A 24,923-nucleotide genomic window follows, 5' to 3' on the forward strand; every position below is an offset into this window, starting at 1 on the left:
TTTATGCATACCTCCTTGGTTTATTACAGAGATTCTTTGTTGTGTTCAGTTGCCCAGTTGTGTCCAGCTCTTTGCGATGCCATGGACTGCAGCACGCCAGGCCTCCCTGTCCCTCATCATCTCCTGGAGTTTGCCCAAGTTCATGTTCATTGCATCAGTGATGCCATCCAGCCATCTCATCCTCTGATGCCCTCAATCTTTCCCAGCATCAGGGACTTTTCCAATGAGTCATCTGTTTGTATCAGATGACCAAAATACTGGAGCTTCAGCTTCAGCATCAGTCCTTCCAGTGAATAGTCAGGGTTGATCTCCCTTAAGATTGACCAGCTTGATCTCCCTGCTGTCCAAGGGACTTTGAGGAGTCTGGAGTCTTCTCCAGCACCGCAGTTTTAAGGCATTAATTTTTTGGTGTTCTGCCTTCTTTACGGTCCAGCTCTCACAACGGTATGTGACCACTGGGAAGACCATAGCCTTGACTATCTGGACCTTTGTTGGCAAAGTCATGTCTCTGCTTTTCAGCACACTGGCAAGGTTTGTCATCGGTTTCCTGCCAAGAAGCATGATTTCATGGCTGCAGTCACTGTCTGCAGTGATTTTGGAGCCCACAAAGAGGAAATCTGTTACTCAGTTCAGTGCAGTTCAGTTCAGTCGCTCAGTCGTGTCCGACTCTTTGCGACCCCATGAATCACAGCATGCCAGGCCTCCCTGTCCGTCACCAATTCCCGGAGTTCACTCAAACTCATGTTCATTGAGTCGGTGATGCCATCCAGCCATCTCATTCTCTGTCGGCCCCGTCTCCTCCCACCCCCAATCCCTCCTAGCATCAGACTCTTTTCCAGTGAACTTTTCCCTGTCTATTTGCCATGCAGTAATGGGGCCGGATGTCATCATGTTAGTTTTTTTAATATTTAGTTTTAAGCTGGCTCTTTCACGCTCTTCCTCATCAAGAGCCTATTTAGCTTCTCTTCGCTGTCACTTGAGTGGTATCATCCGGATATCTGAGGTTGTGATGAATTATAGAGATTATTACTTGGTGGCAATAAATTCCATTATTTCTTTGATTTGTTATTAGAAGAAAAACCTGTGAATTCATATAACTGGTTGAAGATAGTAAAGCTAAACCCAGATCTTGTAGAATTTCATGCATACGGAAAGAGAAGTTATGGGTCATTTTTCTCTCTTTTCTTACACTCATTTCTGATCTACTGAATGCAGAATCTGTGATTTGTAGCAGTTAATTTTTTTTCTTTATCCCATAAGTATTCCTTGCTGAGATCATCCATGATGTCCTTTTGACCATTGCCTCTATTGAATCAATGTTGTGTTCCAAGCACATTTATTTATCACCTAAAATATCTTTCCTACTACACAATTTCCTAATGGCATTTTTCATCTGGGCATTTCTCAAAGTATAGATTAAGGGATTTAACATGGGAGTGATGATAGTGTAGAATAAAGCAACTGCTTTATCAATGGATAAAGTATCTGCAGGTCGCATGTACACAAATACAACAAGGCACAAAGAATAAGACAACCACCGTGATGTGGGAGACGCAGGTGGAGAGAGCCTTGTGCCTCGCCTCTAAGCTGTGGGTCCTTAGTGAACGCAAGATGACCACATAGGAGACCATCAAAAGGAGGAAGTTTAAGAGGCAGATGAAGCCACTATTGGCAGCGACAAAGAGCCCTAGAGTGTGGGTATCAGTGCAGGCAAGGTTGAGCAAAGGGTTCAGGTCACACATAAAGTGATCTATGACGTTAGGGCCACAGAAGGGTAAGCGGAAGATGAAGAGGATCTGTATGGTTGCGTGAAGAAAGCCTCCCACCCACACCACTCCCACTAGCAGTCCACACACTTGCCGATTCATGACGCTTGTGTAGTGCAAGGGCTTGCAGATGGCCACATAGCGGTCATAGGCCATCACAGTGAGAAGGATGCCCTCAGCTCCTCCAAAGAAATGTTCCCCAAAGATTTGGGCCATGCATCCATTGAAAAGGACAGTTTTCCTTTCCTGGAGTGAGTCTACGACCAGTTTGGGAGTGTTGACAGAGGAATAAGAGGCATCATAAAACAGAGATAGGCCAGGAAGAAGTACATGGGGGACCCCAGTAATGAACTGGCAGTGACAGTGACCACGGTGAGCAAACTTCCCACCACAGTGATGGTATAGATGACCAAAAAAACAGCAAATGCGATTTTCTGCACCTCTGGGTTCTGGGTGAGCCCCAGCAGAACAAACCCTGTCACGTTGCTCCTGTTCTCCATGTGCTTCATGTGATGGACAATTGCATTACCTGAAAAGAAAACATATTTTATTAACGCACCCTTGGGTTTATCAAACTTCTCATTCTAACATACAATAATTTTAGAAAATTATATCAAGTATTGAATTCTTTTGATTTGTGTGTGTGTGCTTGTGTTGAAAAGATTGTGAGTTCTTCATGAATAATCTCATTGCCTCCCAGGTGAAGTCTTTGTTAAGATTATAGAAATGAATAAGTTTTGTAAACATACAGGCAGGAGACCTGCTGTGTACACTTTCTCATTGCAGATGACTAAGAGCACATCACAGCAGCATCACATAGCAGCAATACATCCTGAAAAGGAGGTAGAAGTTTGATGTAAAGTCTGTAAGTGAAAAGCTGTAAGATTTTCATTTTAGCCTTTGGGCAAGGGGGATCATGAAAACTAAGAGTATGGGTGAATTGCTGAACAGGAATATGAAGGGGAATCTTGGATGTTATTCTAGTAAAGATCTTTTGAAATGGCCTGCAGTTAAGTAAGGGGGTGGAAGGCAGACACAGGAACCCAAGTTGTATTAATAGACTGCTGACAATGATTGCATAAGGAGCAACAGAACATTGGTGACGGGAATTTAAGGAATGGATACGAGAGGTACTTAGAAGTAGTCATAATGCATGCTTCTTAAGTCCAGTAACTTTACAACAGCTAATAATGCATACTTCAAAATAATTGATTGCTGTGTGCCCAGTATAGTAGCAATTGTTTTGTACATACCCCTTTTCATATGATAACAACCTGTGTGGTTGGTAAAATATCTTCCACTTTGCAGCTGAGAATGTAGTCTCAGAGACTAGTGTTAGTAGTTGTAATAACAAGGATGATATTAACTAAAACCTACTGACCACTTGGTGTGGGCTAAATGATTTTGCAGACGTTTGATATTTTAAGCCATAGTGCAAAGATGGTTACTGCTATCATTCTATACCTATTTTTATACATTAGAAAATAAAAGCATAAAAAGTTAAGGATTCTGTTTAGGACCAAGCGTTAATAAAGGGGAGGACCAAGTTTAGATCAGATTATACTTGTTAATTTTTATTTTCTCTCCAAATTCTTAACCCACGCTCTGATTCACTATGTTATAATAAACAATGTTGAACTAGTAACCTTTTTTCTGAGATGATTGTAATAATTATAATCACATTAATACTACTCTAATATTTCAGAGGCAAGTTTATATGGAGCAGTTTAATCAGTTCACACACACAACATAATAACATATTGGAACTCCCAAATGTTAAGAAAAATGTGTTACTGCTTTCATTGAACAGCCCTTTTATCTTGGCCTCTCTCTTAGCCCCAAATATTTCCTCCTTTATCTCCTTACAAAATATGGGCTCACAGACTCTTCTGAAAAGTATCTAAAGTGATTATCCGAGTGGTTAAGTGTTTCTGTTTGAGAATTAGAAAAATCAGATTAGTTCCTGGTCCTTCTATTGTCACTTTCCTAATCTGGGTACATTATTTTAACACATTATATTCTGTTTCTTTATCTGTGACCTGAGAATGATATCCACCTCACAGGCTGTTATAAGAATTATTTGAGGTGACATATATGACACACTCATTACGGTGTTTGGAATACACATAGCACTTCTATGAATTTTATCATTGTATGTACAACTAGGAGATAGAAAGAACTGACAGTTTGAGTAATAATATGACTTAACTACACAGTGATCTCAGGAAGAATCATTACTAATTTTACCCTCAAGGAATCCCCCCAAACTCATATTATTCGTAATAGTTGATCCCTGGAAAGGTTCTCTATGCTTCTGCTGGAACTAACAGCTGATGATTTATGTCATTTAATATTCATGAATGTCTTTTGTTTGTGTGAAATGTAGTCTAATTTTGTTTTCATTTATGATTAGTCTTCCTCATTAAAGGAGATATCTAATGCCAAAAGCTTGGTGCCTAGTATCAGAGAGCTGGGTCCTACAATTTGCTTGATTTTTATGAGTCTCAAAATTTTTCAACCATCAAGTTAGATTAAGGATAACCATAAACGATCTCTTTGATAATTGGGATAAGGATGAAATACTTTATTACTGTATCTGAAAAGTGCTGAGAAATAATGAGTATAATACATGGTAAGTAACAATATTTAATAAGCAGCAGCACCATTTAAAAACTTACCTAAGTTGTCTTAGATGGTTTTAATGACGTTTTGGGGTTTTCAGAAACAATCTTATTTCCAGAATGACTACTTCTTGTAATAGTTAATTCTCAGTATAAAATATATGTAACTTCTGGGATGTCATACTTAGGGAGATCTTATTCAGGTAATTCACTATCAAATGAACAACTGTATATACTGAACATGTTCAATTTTTTTGTATGTCAAGTATACATCAATAAAATTATTAAAAAAGGAAGTGATCTTATAAGACTAAATCTTTACATCTATCCTTAAACTTCAAAATTTCTTCACATAAATCCTGTTAAAATATGTTTTCTGGTTTTGACTTTAGAGTGGATTCTCTTGAAATGCTATGGATTAGTGACCTTAAATAAAGAGCTCTGGTTCTGCAGGGCAAGGGGCAAGAGTGCAGAGGTCAAATGGCACTCTATCCATGATGAAGCTTGCCCTAGAGAGGTGAATGACAACAGAAATAATTCTTGCCTTCTCCTTGCTATGTGTATTTAAAGAGGTTTCCGTAAGGTTCAGGGACTTGTCCCATAGCTGCTGTTTTCTCTCCAAGGAATTAATTGTCTCTTTTGAGGAAAAGGCTTTGTCTTACAAGCAGGTTTTCTGGTGAGACATGTTTGAGAATTCCCCATTCTTGAGTGGGGAAATTATTTCCTACGCTTGGAACCTAAGCATGTGGGAACCCCCTTTTCTATCTGGCCTGTTAAGAAAATTGAATGTGATGTGGATATCAGGTGGCAAATCTCCAGTATATGGAAGTGTGATGTAGTTTTCCCATTGACTTGTATCACAAAAAGAGCTTCTATTTTCCTATCAATATTAAAACTTTTCTGGAAAACCACTATTGGATGCTTGAAAGGTAGATCAGCAAGGGCATACAATTAATGGCGGACATTTATCTATTTCTGGGTCAGAAACTCAGATCACAATTCCTTCTGGGATTCATGAGCGGTCATTATGAAACACTAGGCAGTGTTAAAACTGTGGCGAAATATCTGACACATAAGAAGAAATTGCTAAGCAAGGGCAGGGGGAGCGGGATGAATTGGGAGGTTGGGATTGACATATACTCTACTGGGGTGTGTGTGTGTGTGCGCGCGCACGCGTATGCATGTGTGTGTATGCACCCAGTTGCATCTGACTCTTTGCAACATCATAAACTGCAGCCTGCCAGTCTCCTCTGTCCATGGAATTTTCCAGGCACAAATAATGGTGTGCGTTGCCATTTCCTACTCCAGGGGATCTTCCCAACCCAAGGATCAAAGCTGTGTTTTGCATCTCCTACACTGACAGGCAGGTTCTTTACCACCAGCCCCACATAACTAGCATGAAAACCTACTATATAGCTGAGGGGGCTCTACTCAGTGCTCTGTGATGACCCAGATAGGGAAGAAATCCAACAAGGAGGGGATATATGTGTATGTATGGCTGATTCACTTTGGTGTAAAAACAGCACAACATTGTAAAGCAACTATTGTTATTCAGCCGCCAAGTAGTGCCTGACTCTTTGCGGCCCCATGGACTGCAGCACGCCAGCCCTCCCTGTCCCTCCCATCTCTCAGAAAATAAGACATGACCAGTGTTTCTGTATCCCCATTATTTGGTAGTTTTGCTTTCCTTTTAGACCTTATATGAAGATATGTAGACACCAATTAATGTAGTTTTAATTATCTCCAGGATCATTAATGATGTTGAACACTTTTTCACTTTTTTATTGGCCTTTTGTATTAACATATCTTATTTTGTGAAGTTTCTTTTCAAGTTCTTTGTAAATTCTACAAATAGGAGCTCTGGGTTTTTTTATTGCTGAGTTGTATTTGTTCTTTATATATTGTAGATACAGATCCTTAGTCACATATATATGACATATATGCAAAATTTTCTCCAAATCTGTGGCTTGCATTTTCACTTTTAAGAATGGTGTCATCTGGTGAAACAAAATTTTAAAATTTTGACAAATTTTAACTTTTCATTTGTCTTATGGTTCAGGCTTATTGTATCATAGCTAAGAAATGTTAGTTTACCCCAAGGTCAAATTAGAATTTTTATTATTTTCATTACCTTTGACGCATTGACCTCTCATTCATTATGTGTTAAATTTTGTGTATGGTGTGAAGTAATGGTGAGGTTTATTTTGTTTCTTATAGGTGTCCAAATGATTCAACATGGTTGGTTGAAACTATTTTCAGCATAGTTGGTTGAAAAGTCCTTGTTTTTCCTATTGAATTACTTTGATATCTTTGTAAAAATTTATGTATTTGGTCCTATATCTGTACATTCTCTTGTATTTTACAGGTCTGCATATTTATTCTTGTACCAGTGCAACACACTCTTGATTTCTGTAGCTTTATATAAGTTTTGATATTAAGTAATTACTTCAACTCATTTTTTGCAAGTGATTTGTTTCACTAGATTCTTTTAAATTTCTATATCTATACATATTTTGCAAAAAGCTTGTCAGCTTCTCCAAAAGTTCTGTTGAAATTTTGATTGGAATTTCATGAAATTTTTAACATTGATATGGTAAAAATAATGAGGTTCTAATCCATGATATATCTCAATGAGTTGCACATTTAATTTCTCTCAACAATGTGTTTTTGACCTTCATAAACAGGTGTTGAGTATTTCAAAAGTTAATCCTCATATTTCATTTTTAAAAACAGTTTGGATATTGTACTGTAGATGATATGATAAAGGCAGAAATTAGCAAACTGTCTTCCAAAGTGGCTGTTGCATTTCCATTAGCAGTATATGAGTTGCTGTTGCTTCCCATCTTCAGGAAACAGGTAATAGTTATAATAACAATGATAATATTAGCTAAAACTGAACACTTAGTGTGTTTAGTGTCTGTGAAGACAGTTGGTATTTAATTCTCAACGAATCTACTAAATGGTTACTACTATCATTTTCATACTTATTTTATACATTAGGAAATAGAAGCATGGAGAAGTTAAGAATTCTGTCCAAGACCAAGCAGCTAATAAAGAGCAAGGCCAAGTTAGGTCTCAGGTTATTCTTATTTAAATACTTTCCCTCCAAATTCTTAACCTATACCCAACATTGTTATGTTATGATAAACTAGTAATCTCCTTTTGAAACGATCATAATAATTCTACTTAATACCACTTCAGAGACAAGCTTTATGGAAAAAAGTTTATCAACTCACACACACACACACACACGGTTACACACACAGACAAAATAACATTGAGTTCCCAAGTGGTAAGTAAAATTGGCCTGGTAATTTTAGATGTTCAATGAACACTGTTAAAAAAGAATTGAGGTTATGATTATAGCTTCAAGATTATCCATGTCACATACATGAATTCTAACCCTCTCATTCTCTGATCACAGGGATAGTAGAAAAAAGGTAGAAACATTTAATTGCCATTTTGGGAAAGGCTACTAAAATAAATTACTTCTCCCTTGAGGAAATAAACAGTGCTGGTTAATGCACTTGGAAAAAACTCATTTATGTTGTGAGAACTAAAGGAGCTGAGAAGGCAAGACTGTGAGGATTTCTCGGTGGAGCAAATTACAAAGGCAGTACTTCTCCCCAACACCCTCTGTGGCCAGACTTGGGGTTCTAGTGAAATGAGTGGAGAGCAGGAGAAGTCCCACAGACCAAAACATACAGCTCCGCTCTGAGCATAGATGCTCTGGATAAAAGCTTGGAATAATTGGCTTTGGAAGATTTCTTATGCAGGGAACATTTAATCAACTGCTATCTTGATAACTGGATTTGCTTTTCTACCTTAAAGAAAGAAAATCTGCCATGTTCTTAAGGTCCTGTGTTAGTGGTCTTCAGAGAAACAGAAGCAGTAGAATACACTCATGTGCGTGCACGTGCATGCATACACACACACACACACACATGATTTAGTATAAGAAAATGGGTCATGTGATTATGAAATCTAACATATCGCAAGACCGGCAACTGGCAAGCTAGAGACCCAGGAGACCTGATGGTACAATTCTCATATGAATACTGGCGGGGTGAGACTCAAGAAGAGCTAATATTTCAGTTCAAATCTGAAGGCAGAGAAAAATCTCAATGTCTCAACTCAAAGGAAGTCAGACAAACAGAGAATTCGATCTTTATTAGTCTTCTTGTTTTATTTAGGCACTTGATGAGATCTGCCCACATTACAGAGGCAGGATAACCTGTTTTACTCAATCTATTGACTCAGTTCAGTTCAGTTCAGAGGCTCAGTCATGTCCGACTCTTTGTGATCCATGAACGGCAGCATGCCAGGCCCCCCTGTCCATCACCAACTCCCAAACCCATGTTCATCGAGTTGGTGATGCTATCCAACCATCTCATCCTCTGTAGTCCCCTTCTCCTCCTGCCCCCAGTCCTTCCCAGCATCAGGGTCTTTTTGGTGGCCAAAGTTTCAGCCTAAGCATCAGTTCTTCCAATGAACACCCAGGCCTGGTCTCCTTTAGGATGGACTGATTGGATCTCCTTGCAGTCCAAGGGACTCTCAAGAGTCTTCTCCAAAACCACAGTTCAAAAGCATCAATTTTTCGGAGCTCAGCTTTCTTCACAGTCCAACTCTCACATCTGTACATGACCACTGGTAGTCAGGATCAGTTACCCGGCTGTCACAGTTACTGGTCTTTTCACCTGTTGATTCAGAATCATGGGAGACTTAAAATGGACAGAGAACAGTTTTAACTTTCTGTTCAAAGGAATCAGTGTTGTGTCTCTTGGGAAAAAAAAAATCTCTTACTTTAGAATTAAGACTTCTAGGCCACCCAAGCATTGCAGGAACAGGAAATAAAATTTTTGCAAGTTCCTCAGGATAATAGGATAAATGTTTTGCAAATTCCTCAGGATACATGATTACTAGACCCATGAATCACAGCTATGGTACAAACAGACTGTAAATTTGATGCTTATTGAGGGCATATTGGTGTTCTGGAAACCTTAACTGTAGCTCTGTAAGGTATTGTCACCTATCTGGGCATGTAAAATTTTATTAATCCAGTTGTTTCTAAACTACTGTCAAGTTTTCCTTTGTTGTTTATAACTTGCAAATATTTCTTGAACTCTATCCTCCCATGCTATTAATGGGTTCAGTTCAGTTCAGTTCAGTTCAGTCACTCAGTCGTGTCTGACTCTCCGCGATCCCATGAATCACAGCACGCCAGGCCTCCCTGTCCATCACCAACTCCTGGAGTTCACTCAAACTCATGTCCACAGAGTCGGTGATGCCATCCAGCCATCTCATTCTCTGTCATCCCCTTCTCCTCCCGCCCCCAACCTTTCCCAGCATCAGAGTCTTTTCCAGTGAGTCAACTCATCGCATGAGGTGGCCAAAGTATTGGAGTTTCAGCTTTAGCATCAGTCCTTCCAATGAACACCCAGGATTGATCTCCTTTAGAATGGACTGGTTGGATCTCTTTGCAGTCCAAGGGACTCTCAAGAGTCTTCTACAGCACCACAGTTCAAAAGCATCAATTCTTCGGCGATCAGCTTTCTTCACAGTCCAACTCTCACATCCATACATGACCACGGGAAAAACCATAGCCTTGACTAGACGGACGTTGGTTGGCAAAGTAATGTCTCTGCTTTTTAATATACTATCAAGGTTGGTCATAACTTTCCTTCCAAGGAGTAAGCGTCTTTTAATTTCATGGCTGCAATCAGCATCTGCAGTGATTTTGGAGCCCAAAAAAATAAAGTCTGACACTGTTTCCACTGTTTTTCCATCTCTTTCCCATGAAGTGATAGGACCAGATGCCATGATCTTTGTTTTCTGAATGTTGAGCTTCAAGCCAACCTTTTCACTCTCCTCTTTCACTTTCATCAAGAGGCTTTTGAGTTCCTCTTCACTTTCTGCCATAAGGGTAGTGTCATCTGCATATCTGAGGTTATTGATATTTCTCCCAGCAATCTTGATTCCAGCTTGTGTTTCTTTCAGCTCAGCATTCCTCATGATGTACTCTGCATATAAGTTAAATAAGCAAGGTGACAATATACAACCTTGACGTACTCCTTTTCCTATTTGGAATCAGTCTGTTGTTCCATGTACAGTTCTGACTGTTGCTTCCTGACCTGCATACAGGTTTCTCAAGAGGCAGGTCAGGTGGTCTGGTATTCCCATCTCTTTCAGAATGTTCCACAGTTTATTGTGGTCCACACAGTCAAAGGCTTTGGCATAGTCAATGAAGCAGAAATAGATGTTTTTCTCTTGCTTTCTCCATGATCCAGAGGATGTTGGCAATTTGATCTCTGGTGCCTCTGCCTTTTCTAAAACCTGTTTGAACATCTGGGAGTTCACAGTTCACATATTGCTGAAGCCTGACTTGGAGAATTTTGAGCATGACTTTACTAGCGTGTGAGATGAGTGCAATTGTGCAGTAGTTTGAGCATTCTTTGGCATTGCCTTTCTTAGGGATTGGAGTGAAGACTGACCTCTTCCAGTCCTGTGGCCACTGCTGAGTTTTCCAAATTTGCTGGCATATTGAGTGCAGCACTTTCACAGCATCATCTTTCAAGATTTGAAATAGCTCAACTGGAATTCCATCACCTCCACTAGCTTTGTTCGTAGTGATGCTTTCTAAGGCCCACTTGACTTCACATTCCAAGATGTCTGGCTCTAGGTCAGTGATCACGTTATCGTGACTATCTTGGTCATGAAGATCTTTTTTGTACAGTTCTTCTGTGTATTCTCGCCACCTCTTCTTAATATCTTCTGCTTCTGTTAGGTCCATACCATTTCTGTCCTTTATCAAGCCCATCTTTGCATGAAATGTTCCTTTGGAATCTCTAACTTTCTTTAAGAGATCTCTTGTCTTTCCTATTCTGTTGTTCTCCTCTATTTCTTTGCATTGATCACTGAGGAAGTCTTTCTTATCTCTCCTTGCTATTCTTTGGAACTCTGCATTCAGATGCTTATATCTTTCCTTTTCTCCTTTGCTTTTTGCTTCTCTTCTTTTCCCAGCTATTTGTAAGGCCTCTTCAGACAGCCATTTTGTTTTTCTGCATTTCTTTTCCATGGGGATGGTCTTGGTCCCTGTCTCCTGTACAATGTTACGAACCTCCGTCCAGAGTTCATCAGGCACTCTATCAATCAGATCTAGTCCCTTAAATCTATTTCTCACTTCCACTGTATAATCATAAGGGATTTGATTTAGGTCATATCTGAATGGTCTAGTGGTTTTCCCTACTTTCTTCAATTTAAGTCTGAATTTGTCAATAAGGAGTTCATGATCTGAGCCACAGTCAGCTCCTGGTCTTGTTTTTGCTAACTGTATAGAGCTTCTCCATCTTTGGCTGCAAAGAATATAATCAATCTGATTTCGGCGTTGACCATCTGGTGATGTCCATGTGTAGAGTCTTCTCTTGTGTTGTTGGAAGAGGGTGTTTGCTATGACCAGTGCGTTCTCTTGGCAAAACTCTATTAGCCTTTGCCCTGCTTCATTCCGTGCTCCAAGGCCAAATTTGCCTGTTACTCCAGGTGTTTCTTGACTTCCTACTTTTGCATTCCAGTCCCCTATAATGAAAAGAACATCTTTTAGGGTTTCCTAAATGTAGATCCTAAAATGCAAATTTTATGTAAGTGATTTATAAGAAGGGATTGAGTGAAGTGACTATGGTAGGGGAGGAAATGGTGTGGCCTAAACTAGTGTCTGGTTTCAGCTGGTAGTCATGAGAGCTCTAGAGAATACTTTGTACTACTGAACTGGTTCTATTTTGAGGCAAGAGATCAGCTGGTGGTGTAATTTTCTGTTCTCTTTTGGGAGTTTTCAAAACTAAACTAAACTCTGAGAACACAGGGCTCTGATCTGTTTTTATTCACCAGTGAACCTCCAACAACTATCAGTGTTTCCTGATACTTTGGGTTCAAAATTATTTACTGATTAATGAATCAGAAAGAATAAATGGACAATATCCTGAAATTTTGTGTATAGATGAGATATTTTTAAAAAGCAATTTTTATTTAATTTTCTTTTTATATAGTTTTTATTGATATGTAATTCACATGCAATAAAATGCACCCATTTCAAGTACACAGCTTGATGAATTTTAACAAGTGAGTACATCCATTGTACCACCGATTATACAATTTAAGAACATGCCTATTAACCTTTGTAGTTCATTCACCACCCACTGATGCACCAAGTAATCACTGATTTACTTTCTGTCACCTACAGATCAGCTTTGCCTTTCTAGAACTTTATATAAATGTAATAATTCAGTGTATTATCTTTTTCATCTGGCTTCTTTTATTCAGTATAACATTTTTGAAAGAGATCCATGTTACTGTTTGTAATTGGTTCACTTTTATGTGGGGTAATATTCTATAGTATGAACGTGCTATAATTGATTTACCTATTTACCTGTTAATGTGTATTCATGTTATTTCCAGTTTTTCACTGTTAAGAGTAAAAGCTGAATAACAGTTTTTAATAATAAGTGTTACTGAAAAGTAAACTGACAACCAGAGAAATGTAAATAGCTTTTATATACAGGATAATTAAATCTTGCTGAGATGTGGAAAACAAGATAAACTGTTTGCTCAAATGCTGATAATCTCAGTTCTGATTTCTTCCTCATCCTCAGTTTAAAGAAAAAAATAAAAACACATGATTCTCCTAAAGTTTTTGACTAGAAGTTTTCTTAGATTTTCAGTAAGGTAGGAAAGAGTTCTCTAGACTTCAGCACTTTCCCCATATTTTATTGACATTTTACTTTACTTTATGCTTTTATTTGTTCATTCATATTCACTGTGGCCAGAAATTGTGCTACCTTATAGAAAATACATTGTATGGCAGGCAAATGATTTACGGAGTATGAATGAACATATTTAACAAATAGAAATTTATAGAACCTGTCTGATATTTAGATTTTTTTTTATTTGAGTCATCACCTTCTCTGATATTTTTTAGCCTAAGATGACGACATGAGCAATACTAAATATTCAGAAGTCCACAAGGAAATTAGGAATATGATGCAATCTTCATTATGTTGCTTCAGAAGTTCAATGGCCCATTAGTTTTGGAGATTTAAAATGGTTGCACTCTATCATGTTATAGTGAACATGTTACTATCAACTATGACATATCAAAACGATCGTAGTATTAACAAAAATTTATTGAATTTAGTTAATGAACTACTATGTGCAATGTGTCAAGCACAGCTCCTGGCTCAATAAATAGTAGCTAGCAATTAGTATACCTTCTTATGATCATTGCTTTGCAGTTAAGATTATGGTCCGAGAAATCAGTCAGATTCTGATTATTGACTTTTTAAAAGAATTAATTATTTTCATTGGAGGCTAATTACTTTATATTATTGTGGTGGTTTTTGCCATACATCAACATGAATCAGCCATGGATGCACATATGTCCGCCCATGCTGAACCCCCTACCATCTCCCTCCCCACCCCATCCCTCTGGGTTGTCCCAGAGAACTGGCTTTGGGTGCCCTGCTTCATGCATCGAACTTGCACTGGTCATCTATTTTCATATGGTAATATACATATTTCAATGCTATTCTCTCAAATCATCCCAGCTCACCTTCTCCCACAGAGTCCAGAAGTCTGTTCTTTATATCTGTGTCTCTTTTGCTGTCTTGCATATAGGGTCGTTGTTACTGTATTTCTATATTTCAACACACACACACACACACATACATGCATTTATATACTGTATTGGTGTTTCTCTTTCTGACATACTTCCCTTTGTATAGGAAGCTCCAGTTTCATCCTCCTCATTGGAACTGACTCAAATGTGTTCTTTTTTATAGCTGAGTAATACTCCATTGTGTAAATGTACCAAAGCTTTCTTATCCATTCGTCTGCAGATGGACATCTAAGTTGCTTCCGTGTCCTGGCTATTATAAACAGTGTTGCGATGAACATTGGGGTACACGTATCTCTTTCAACTCTGGTTTCCTCGGTGTGTATGCCCAGGAGTGGGATTGCTGGGTCATATGGCAGTTCTATTTCCAGTTTTTTTTAAGGAATCTCCACACTGTTCTCCATAGTGGCTGTACTAGTTTGCATTCCCACCAACAGTGTAAGAGGGTTCCCTTTTCTCCACACCCTCTCCAGCATTTATTGCTTGTAGACTTTTGGAAAGCAGCCATTCTGACTGGCGTGAAATGGTACCTCACTGTGGTTTCGATTTGCATTTCTCTAATAATGAGTGATGTTGAGCATCTTTTCATGTGTTTGTTAGCCATCTGTATGTCTTCTTTGGAGAAATGTCTGTTTAGTTCTTTGGCCCATTTTTTAAAAATTTATTTTATTGGAGGCCAATTACCTTGCATTAATATATTGGTTGGTTTTGCCATACATTGACACGAATCCGCCCCGGGTGTACATGTGTTCCCTTTCTTGAACCCCCCTCCCCCCTCCCTCTTCCCCATATCCTCCCTCCAGGTCATCCCCGTGCACCAGCCCCAAGCATCCTGTATCATGCCTCAAACCTGGACTGGTGATTCAGTTCACATATGATAGTATACATGCTTCAATGCCGTTCTCCCCAATCATCCCACCTTCATCCTCTCCCACGCCCCAAAGACTGTTCTATACACCTATGTCTCTTTTGCAGTCTCGTATACAGGGTTAAGGTTACCATCTTTCTAAATTCCATATATATGCGTTAGTATACTGTATTGATGTTTTTCTTTCTGGCTTACTTCACTCTGTATAATAGGCTCCAATTTCATCCACCTCATTAAAACTGATTCAAATGCATTCTTTTTGATGGCTGAAAAATGCTCCATTGTGTATATGTACCAAAGCTTTCTTATCCATTCATCTGCAGATGGACATCTAGGTTGCCCATTTTTTGATTGGGTCGTTTATTTTTCTGGAATTGAGCTGCAGGAGCTGCTTGTATATTTTTGAGATTAATTCTTTGTCATTTGCTTCCTTTGCTCTTATTTTCTCCCATTCTGAAGGCTGTCTTTTCACCTTGCTTATAGTTTCCTTTGTTGTGCAGAAGTTTTAAATTTTAATTAGGTCCATTTTGTTTATTTTTGCTTTTATTTCCAATATTCTACTTATTCTTTTTTTAAAAAATTTATTTATTTTGATTGGAGGCTAATTACTTTACATTATTGTATTGGTTTTGCCATACATTGACATGAATCTGCCCTGGGTATACATGTGTTCCCCATCTTGAACCCCCGCCACCCCCCTCCCCATCCCATCCCTCTGGTTAACTGGAGCCTATTATACCTCTTCCTTTCTAATTTAGATTTCTTTTATTTCTTTTCTCTGATTTCTATGGCTAGAACTTCCAACAAATAATAAATGTGGCAAGAGTGAAGATCCTTGTCTCTTTTCCTTATCTTAGAGGAAATACTTTCTGAGTATACACAGTATAAAACATTATACACTAAGTATAATGTTAACTGTGGGATTATCATGAATGGCTTTTACTGCATTGAGATATGTTTCCTCTCTGCCTACTTTCTGAAGAGTTTTTGTCACAAACGGGTGAAGAGTTTTGTCAAAAGCTTTCTTTGCCTATACTAAGATGATTAAATAATTTTTATTCTTCAATTTGTTAACATGGTATATCACATTGATTGCTTTATTGCTATTGAACTATCCTTATATCTCTGGGATAAATCATATTTGATCATGGTGTATGATCCTTTTAACTTATATTGAACTTAGTTGCTAATATTTTGTTGAAGAATTTTGCATCTAGGTTCATCAGTATATTGGCCTATAATTCTCTCTTCTTTTGTGATATCTTTGTCTGATTTTGGGTGATGCAGTCCTCATAGAATGAGTTCAGAACCATCCCTTTCTCTGTAAATTTTTTGAAATAGTTTCAGAAAGACAGGTGTTAACTCTTCACTAAATGTTTGGTAGAACTTACCCATGAAGAAATCTGGTCCTGGACTTTTTGTTTTTTTCAAAATTGAAAGTGTGTGTTAGTTGCTCAGTCATGTCTAACTCTTTATGACCCTATGAACTGTAGACTTCCAGGCTCCTCTGTCCGTGGAATTCTCCAGGCAAGAATACTGGAGTGGGTTGCCATTTTTTCCTCCAGGGGATCTTTCTAACCCGGTAATTGAATCCCGGTCTCCTGTGCTGCAGGCAGATTCTTTACCATCTGAGCCACCATAGTTTTAATTTTTTTAAAATTATGGATTTAATTTAATTACTTTTAATTTATATGATCATATTTCCTGTTTTTTACTGGTTCAGTCTTGTAGGATTGTGCATGTTTAGGAATTTATCCATTTCTTCTAAGTTGTTTATTTTATTGGCATATGATTGTTTGTAGTAATCTCTTATGATCTTTTTTGCTTTCTATGGGATTATTTGTAACTTCTCATTTTAAATATTTTGTTTTTATTGATTTGGGCCTTGATGAGTCTGGCTAAAGTTTTGTCAGCTTTGCTTATTTTTTCAAAGAACCAGGTCTTAGTTTCATTATTATTATTATTTTTTAATTTTTAGTTTCTTTATCTTTTTCTATTTCTTTTAGGTGAATAGTTAGATTGTTCCTTGAGATTTCTCCTCTTTCCTGAAGAAGGCTTCTATTGCTCTAAACTTCCCTCTTAGAACTGCTTCTACCACATCCTGTGGATACCTGGAGGAGGGCATGGTAACCTGCTCCAGTATTCTTGCTTGGAGAATCCCCATGAACAGAGGATGGTAGGGTATGGTCCACAGGGTCACACAGAGTCAGACATGACTGAAGTGACTTAGCATGCATGCATAGATTCTAGGTCATTTCACGTTTGTCTTAATTTGTCTTCAGGCACTTTAAAATTCCTTCTTTCAGTGATTCATTGGTTGTTTAGTGTTGTCTTGTTTAGCTTCCACTTGCTTTTTCAGTTTCTTTTTTCCTATAGTTGATTTCTAGTTTCATAGTCCTGTGGCCAGAACAATTTCTTGACATGGTTATACTATTATTACTATTTTCCCCAGTTCTCCATCCACTGCCTAGCCATACATCTAAATATAATAGCTGTATCAAGTCATGTAACATGTGACTTAAACCCTCTCCTCTAGGCTTCAGAGTATTTGCTAAAAATATGTGTTGCACTGTCCTGAGGATAATACATGTGAACAAAATTTGAAAAAATCTGCTTGCCTAGGTAGATTTTTTTTATTGAATGACCAATAGAATTCCCAAAAGTCTAAAATGTCAGCAAGAAGGCATAAGATGATATCTTTCTATATTTCTGCACCAGAAGTGTTGGTAAAATTTTAATCTCCATTTGTTCTCCAACTCTAGATATCACACTGCCAGAAAATATATCAAATCACAAGGTTCCTATAGATACCATTTGTCTGATATGTTTATAATACAAGTGAGACGTTGACTCAGAATCTTACCCACTTCTGATGACCTTAGTTAGTGAGGAAATGTTTTCAGAGGTATGCAACCTCGATGAAACCCCATGAAGTGTTCACATAGCATTTACTATCTTTTATGTCTCAGTTCATGATACCCAAGGGCTTATATGAGAGTTGCTTTCTCACCCAAATTTCCCACCAGGAATGAAAACTGTTGCTACATTAGTTTAAAGTTCACAGAAAAGAACCAATCAGGTGGCGATGTATTGTTTGTGGACAAATTCTCCGCAATATCTGTTTCTAAGGCAAAAGTTAGGAAAAAAAAATACCAGAGATAATTAATTCCTAGGGGGACAAAGCCTTAGATATTAATAGAAAAATCAGTCCTATAACATTCTCAGTATCCTCTCTAAATACTAAGATTCAAGAATAAGCTGTTTTCTTATTTTAAGAGCAAAATAAGTGGAGTTTATTAAGTAATGAAATATTTGTATTTCTTGTTGTGGAATCATGAATCTAAGTGCTAAAGATCAGAAGATTCTCCTTAGTACTTAAGAAGTTGGGGTTTCAAATTTATCATAGCATTTTATTTTCCTTTGATGTGAATTTCCAAGGCACTGGAGCTTTGCAAATGTGTGCTGAATCCGTTTGAATAAATCTGTGCCATCTTGATATTCTCTGCTTCCTGTAGAATTGTCCAGTCAGTGGGAACACTTGAGAAACTTCCATTACATGACGTGGTGTTTGAGCAGCTACAAATAATGATTATTTCTTATTCCTGAGTACATTGATCATTCTTCGTAAGGACAGAGGCCACCACGGTAAGTTAACTAGCACTGCTGAGTTTTAATCTGGTTTTTACATTTCCATTTTATTCTAAGGGGTTGAGAGTTAAAATCATTAAAGTTTTCCTTTCTGATATTGATGGTTTTAGATGTGTTAGGATATTTTGCAGAAACATTTATTTTTCTCACTATGGGTTTAACTATAATTAATAAGGGATAGGTTTATGATTTATGGATTCCCATGGCGAATCAATGGGAGAGACAAGGACAGCATTTGGATTCTACTTTTTTTTTGAAGAAAAAGTCCAGTTCAAAAACCTAGATCCAAATAGAAAATGAATTAAAATATGGCATTAAAAATGTACCCTCTGCTCTGATTGGGAGTCTTTATTAAACTCCAAGCTCAAAGGCTATTTTATTCTAATTCTATTCCAACTTTGGTGGATCTTGTTAGATCTTATTTTTGTTTCAGTGAATGTGGTTCCAATGGCATGATTAAATGTCTGTATCCCTGAACTGGACTTGCCTGGTGGCTCAGTGGTAAAGAATCCACTTGCCAATACAAGAGATGCAAGAGCTGCAGGTTTGATCCCTGGGTTGGGAAGATCCTCTGGAGTAGGAAATGCCAACCCACTCCAGTGTTCTTGCCTGGAAAATTCAATGGACAGAGGAGCCTGGCGGGCTGCAGTCCATGGGGTCACAAAGACTTGGACATGGCTGAACACACACACACACGCACACACACACGACCATAGACTTACATCTTTTTCTTAGAGAGTCAAAACAGGTATTGCTAAATATGAGAGATGAAAGCTAATTTTCTTTGTCACCCTATGGTGATTTTTTTTCCTTGTATACAGTCACCTTAAGGTGTCTGAACAGAGTAAGATGTGGTACTGTGGAAAGAAAATACTGTTTTGGGCTTTAGAAGACTTGGATTCTTGTGGATTACTGATCAGTTAGCTGTTTTTCTCTCTGGGTCTCAGCTTCCTCATCTTTAAAGAGGATCATGACATTTGGTCCCATTACTTCATGGCAAATAGATGGAATGGAAGCAATGGAAACAGTGACAGATTTTATTTTCTTGGGCTCCAAATCACTGAATATGGTGACTGTAGCCATGAAATTAAAAGATACTTCCTTCTTGGAAGAAAAGCTATGACCAACCAGACAGCATATTAAAAAGCAGAGACACTACTTTGCCAACAAAGTTCTGTCTAGTCAAGTTATGGTTTTTCCAGTAGACATGTACAGATGTGAGAGGTGGAACATATCACAGCACTGTTTACAACAGCCAGGACATGGAAGCAACTTAGATGTCCATGGGCAGATGACTGGATAATAAAGCTGTGGTACATATACACAATGGAGTATTACTCAGCTATTAAAAAGAATACATTTGAATCGGTTCTAATGAGGTGGATGAAACTGGAGCCTATTATACAGAGTGAAGTAAGCAAGAAAGAAAAACACCAATACAGTATACTAATGCATATATATGGAATTTAGAAAGATGGTAACGATGACCCTATATGCAAGACAGCAAAAGAGACACAGATGTAAAGAACAGACTTTTGGACTCTGTGGGAGAAGGCGAGGGTGGGATGATTTGAGAGAATAGCATTGAAACATATATATTATCTTATGTGAAATAGATCACTAGTCCAGGTTCGATTCATGAGACAGGGGACTCAGGGCTGGTGTACTGGGATGACCCTGAAGGATGGGATGGGGAGGGAGGTGGGAGGGGGTTCAGGATCAGGAACACATGTACATCCATGGCTGATTCATGTCAATGTATGGCAAAAACCACCACAATATTGTAAAGTAATTAGTCTCCAATTAAAATTAAAAAAAAAAAAGAAACACTCTGAGACAATATGTAACTGAACAAGCATGGCTGTGGTCCAATAAAATTTTATTTATTGACTGAAAAAAATATTACACATGAAGTCAAAAAGAAAAAAGAGAGTTGAAATGTAAAGAAAGCTGAGTGCCGAAGAATTGATGCTTTTGAACTGTGGTGTTGGAGAAGACTCTTGAGAGTCCCTTGGACAGCAAGATCAAACCAGTTAATCCTAAAGGAAATCAGTCCTGAATATTCATTGGAAGATTTGATGCTGAAGCTGAAACTCCAATACTTTGGCCACCTGATGTAAAGAACTGACTCATTTGAAAAGACCCTGATGCTGGGAAAGATTGAAAGCAGGAGGAGAAGGGGACAACAGTGGATTAGATGGTTGGATGGAATCACCGACTAAATGGACATGAATTTGAGCAAGCTGCGGAGTTGGTGATGGACAAAGAGGCCTGGCATACTGCATGCAGGCCATGAGTTCTCAAAGACTCGGGCATGACTGAGCGACTGAACTGAACTGAACTGATAAGATGATAAAATTCAAAGTACTGAGAGATTTTTTGTTTGCAAAACTCTGGGTCTTGTCCAATCGACCCTGGATCCCATTTACATCTTTCACTATATTTCATAGGTTAGCAAAAGAACTGCCATGGATTTCACATGGTCACTGGTGGCCGTGTCTAAACTCTGACACAGTTGATTCCCAGAAGTAAACTGGGTTCCTCCTGGAGAGGCGCTGAGTGGTAAAGAGCTAGATTCAGGCATCCTGAATTTGAATGCAGTCTTCCCTATTAGGTTTTTCATCATTATTACTTTGGGCAAGTCACTTATCTTCTTGCAACCCCAGTTTCTTTTTCTTTAAAATACAGACAATAGTATAACAACCTCACAAGGATCATTTTGAAGACCACATACATGTAAAATATTTAGTATAATGCCTAGTACATTGTGAAACTCATCAAAGCTTACAGTTATAGGAATGCGATGGTGTAAAAAATAAATCTCTGCATTCTATAAATATTGAGAAAAAGCAGACTTATAGTAAAAGTGCATTAACCAGCGTTTGAGTATATTGAATTTAAGCAAGTAACAAAGATTTCCCTGCTTAAGAAGTAGTTTGTCTGCTGAAGTTCTTACCTCTCAGTTGCAGTCTGTGTGCCGCCTTAGGGAAGGTCAAGATTATTTTGCTGTCCATAACTTTTGTCCATTTCTTATTTTTCCAAAACTATGAGTATTAGAGAATATGAGTGGAAATAGGAACAGAATTGGTCTCTGGATTAAGATAAAAAAAAAAAACACAACAAAACTGAAAATTATCCTGTGTTTGGGTCTGTCAATTAACAGAGGACATCAAAAATGTCCACTGAGTTTGACATAGGCCAGGTTGTTTTGTTTGTGAGTTGGTTATTGTGTTGTGTGGGATAAAAAGAGCTGATATAAATTGTAAAAGAGAACTATTTTAAAGCTAACTTCTTCAAAGTTTGCAAGAAGCTGAGGTAAAAAGTGAAATAATGAGAATGAATGAGTTAACTTTGGGATTTTCTGTCTGATTTTGATCATGAAATCCAACTGTTGGTACAGGCCATTGGGAAAGCATAAAAATATATCAGTTGGTTCTTGGTTCTCCCAGGTGTCAACTTCTCTAGAGAAGAGTTGGCAATTAGAAGTGCATGCAGACTTTCTTCTCAAGTGTTCTTGTCTCTGGAAGGATTCTCTGATGCCCTGGGCTGTCCAGAAGACAGCCCACTATCCTGGGGCTTGGAACTCTAAAGCTATCTTCTCAAAGTAGAGTTTGTGGGATCATCTGGAAGAGTTCCTTGGTTCCGAGAATGTGGGGCTTCTCTGGTGGCTCAGATGGTAAAGCATCTGCCTGTGATGCAGGAGTCCTGGGTTCAGTCCCTGGGTCTGGAAGATCCCCTGGAGAAGGAAATGGCAACCCTCTGCAGTGCTCTTTTATTTATTTATTTTTATTTTTATTGGAGACTAATTACTTTACATTATTGCATTGGTTTTGCCATACATTAACATGAATCACTGCAGTACTCTTGCCTGGAAAATTCCATGGACAGAGGCGCCTGGTAGGCTACAGTCCATGGGATCACAAAGAGTCGGACAAGACTGAGTAACTTCATTGGAAGAGTTACCTCGTTATGTACCTTGCCCACTTGTAACATAGACAATTCATTTTACCCTTCACTGCCTTTTTGCTTTAAAAATACATAAATATAAAGATAATAATGAAATCTTAGTTATTGTAAAATGCAAAGATTAATAATGACAATACGTAGTTGGATTCATGTTGCTAAGTTACTTCAGGCATGTCTGACTCTCTGTGACCCTATGGACTGTTGCCTACCAGGCTCTTATGTCAATGGGATTCTCCAGACAAGCATTCTGGAGTGGACTGGCATGCCCTTCTCCAGGAGATCTTCCTAACCCAGGGATCAAACCTGGGTAATGATGTCTTTTATGTCTTCTGCATTGGCATGCATGTTCTTTACCACTAGTGCCATCTGGAAAGCCCACTTAGCTATATATATATATATCACCTTAAAGTTGACTCGACTAATATAAATATTCCTCATCAAGTGAATGGAAATAGATTTTGCATTAAAGTGATCTGGTTGATTACTGAGCCTTGGCTTATTACCTGTTAGTATTAATGGCATATGTTGAAACTAGTGATCAATAATTTTTAGATGATAGACTGAAGACAGTATCTAGGATGATTAAAAGTGGTCCATGGGGCAGCTAGGGCAGACTTACCCCCTGCCCCGATCCTGTAAAAGCTGTTAGAGTCCAGCGAGGCCCTCATTCTATGTTCATTTAGAGAATTGATAATAATAACTTTATGAGCACATTAAAGTGATTTCTTCAAATATTAATATATTCAGATAATATACTTTGGGGTCCCACAATGTGCCAGTACACAACTTCCTATGTTTCTTTTCCCGTACATTTTCACATTCAATTAAAAAATTCATTGTTTCAACTTAAGGCCTCCAAGAAAAAAACACGTAAGTTATATTTATTTTCCGATTAAAATTAGTAAGGCAAGCTCCAGAATTTTGAAAACTATTAAAAAATGTAAAAAAAAATCTAAGAGAGTCAACTAAGAAATTTTGGTGCATGGATTCCTAGTTTGGGGAGAAGAAGGAATCATTTGTGATATTGTCAGAGTACTGTTAAAAGGTAGTATTTTGTAGTAATTTGTTATTTTATATTCCCTTTTTCTTTCTTTCTTTTTTAAAGGTAAAGTGTTCCTTGTCAGAGTTTTTATTACCCACACCACATAGATGGAGAATGAAAGGAATGTGACCGTATTCATTCTAGTAGGCCTTACACAGAACCCCCAAATGCAAACAGTAGTGTTTGTGCTGTTTTTGCTCTTGTACATGGTAACCCTCTCAGGCAACCTGCTCATTGTGGTTACCGTTACCACCAGCCAGGCTCTGAACTCCCCCATGTACTTCTTCCTGACCCACCTTTCCTTGATAGACACAGTTTACTCTTCTTCTTCAGCTCCTAAGTTGATTGTGGACTCCCTTGAGGAGATCAAGACAATCTCCTTTAATGGGTGTATGGCTCAAGTCTATGCAGAACACGTTTTTGGTGCTACTGAGATCATCCTGCTCACAGAGATGGCCTATGACCGCTACGTGGCCATCTGCAAACCTCTGCACTACACGGCCATCATGAGCCACAGGCTGTGCCTCCTCCTGCTGGGGGTGGCCTGGACCGGAGGATTTCTCCACGCAACCGTTCAGATCCTCTTTACGGTCTGGCTGCCCTTCTGTGGCCCCAATGTCATAGATCACTTCATGTGTGACTTGTACCTTTTGTTGAAACTTGTCTGCACGGACACTCACATCCTTGGTCTCTTTGTTGCTGCCAACAGTGGGTCCATCTGCCTGTTAAACTTCCTCCTCCTGTTGATCTCCTATGTGGTCATCTTGCGCTCCCTAAGGAACTATAGCCTGGAGGGGAGGCGCAGAGCCCTTTCCACGTGTGTCTCTCACATCACAGTCGTTGCTTTGTCTTTTGTGCCCTGCACATTTGTGTATCTTCGCCCAGTCACCACTCTGCCCATCGATAAAGCTGTTGCTGTCTTTTACACTATGGTGGCCCCTATGTTAAATCCTTTAATCTATACCCTCAGAAATGCTGAGGTAAAACGTGCTATGAAGAAACTCTGGAGAAAGAAAGTGACTGCAGATAGTGATTAAAGAGATTCACTGAGCTTTATGGATAGAAGTAAAACAGATAATCTCATCCAATCCTCTTTATCTATAGATGAATACATCAATTCTAAAAGGGACTGAATAATAACTGCAGATAGCCACTGAATGACAGAATAGCCTGGCATGTTGCAGTCCATGAGGTTGCAAAGTGTTGGACTTAGGGACTGAGCAACAAGCTAAGCACAGACCTTAAGTTTAGACTGGAATCCAGGTTTACTTTCTCCCTTCCCACACTCTCCTCATCACAACATAATGCTTTTTAATCAATATTTATCTATTATCTGATTATCTCAAATGCC

The 24,923-nt window shown here is 38.4% G+C and overlaps 1 protein-coding gene and 1 pseudogene across 1 annotated transcript; one reads left to right on the forward strand and one right to left on the reverse strand.

Annotated features, from left to right (window-relative positions):
* Positions 1-1,336: 1,336 nt before the first annotated feature.
* LOC148775674 (olfactory receptor 4C46-like) lies at positions 1,337-2,266 on the reverse strand (annotated as a pseudogene).
* Positions 2,267-23,679: 21,413 nt separating this feature from the next.
* Positions 23,680-24,609, forward strand: LOC148775675 (olfactory receptor 4C12-like). The gene has a single exon (XM_088843516.1). The coding sequence runs from the start codon at positions 23,680-23,682 to the stop codon at positions 24,607-24,609; it is 930 nt and encodes a 309-aa protein (XP_088699642.1).
* The last annotated feature ends 314 nt before the right edge of the window (positions 24,610-24,923 follow it).

This window comes from Moschus berezovskii, chromosome 14 (assembly GCF_049115385.1).
Source record: "Moschus berezovskii isolate FMDL1 chromosome 14, NW_MosBer_1.0, whole genome shotgun sequence".
Lineage (NCBI taxonomy): Eukaryota > Metazoa > Chordata > Mammalia > Artiodactyla > Moschidae > Moschus > Moschus berezovskii.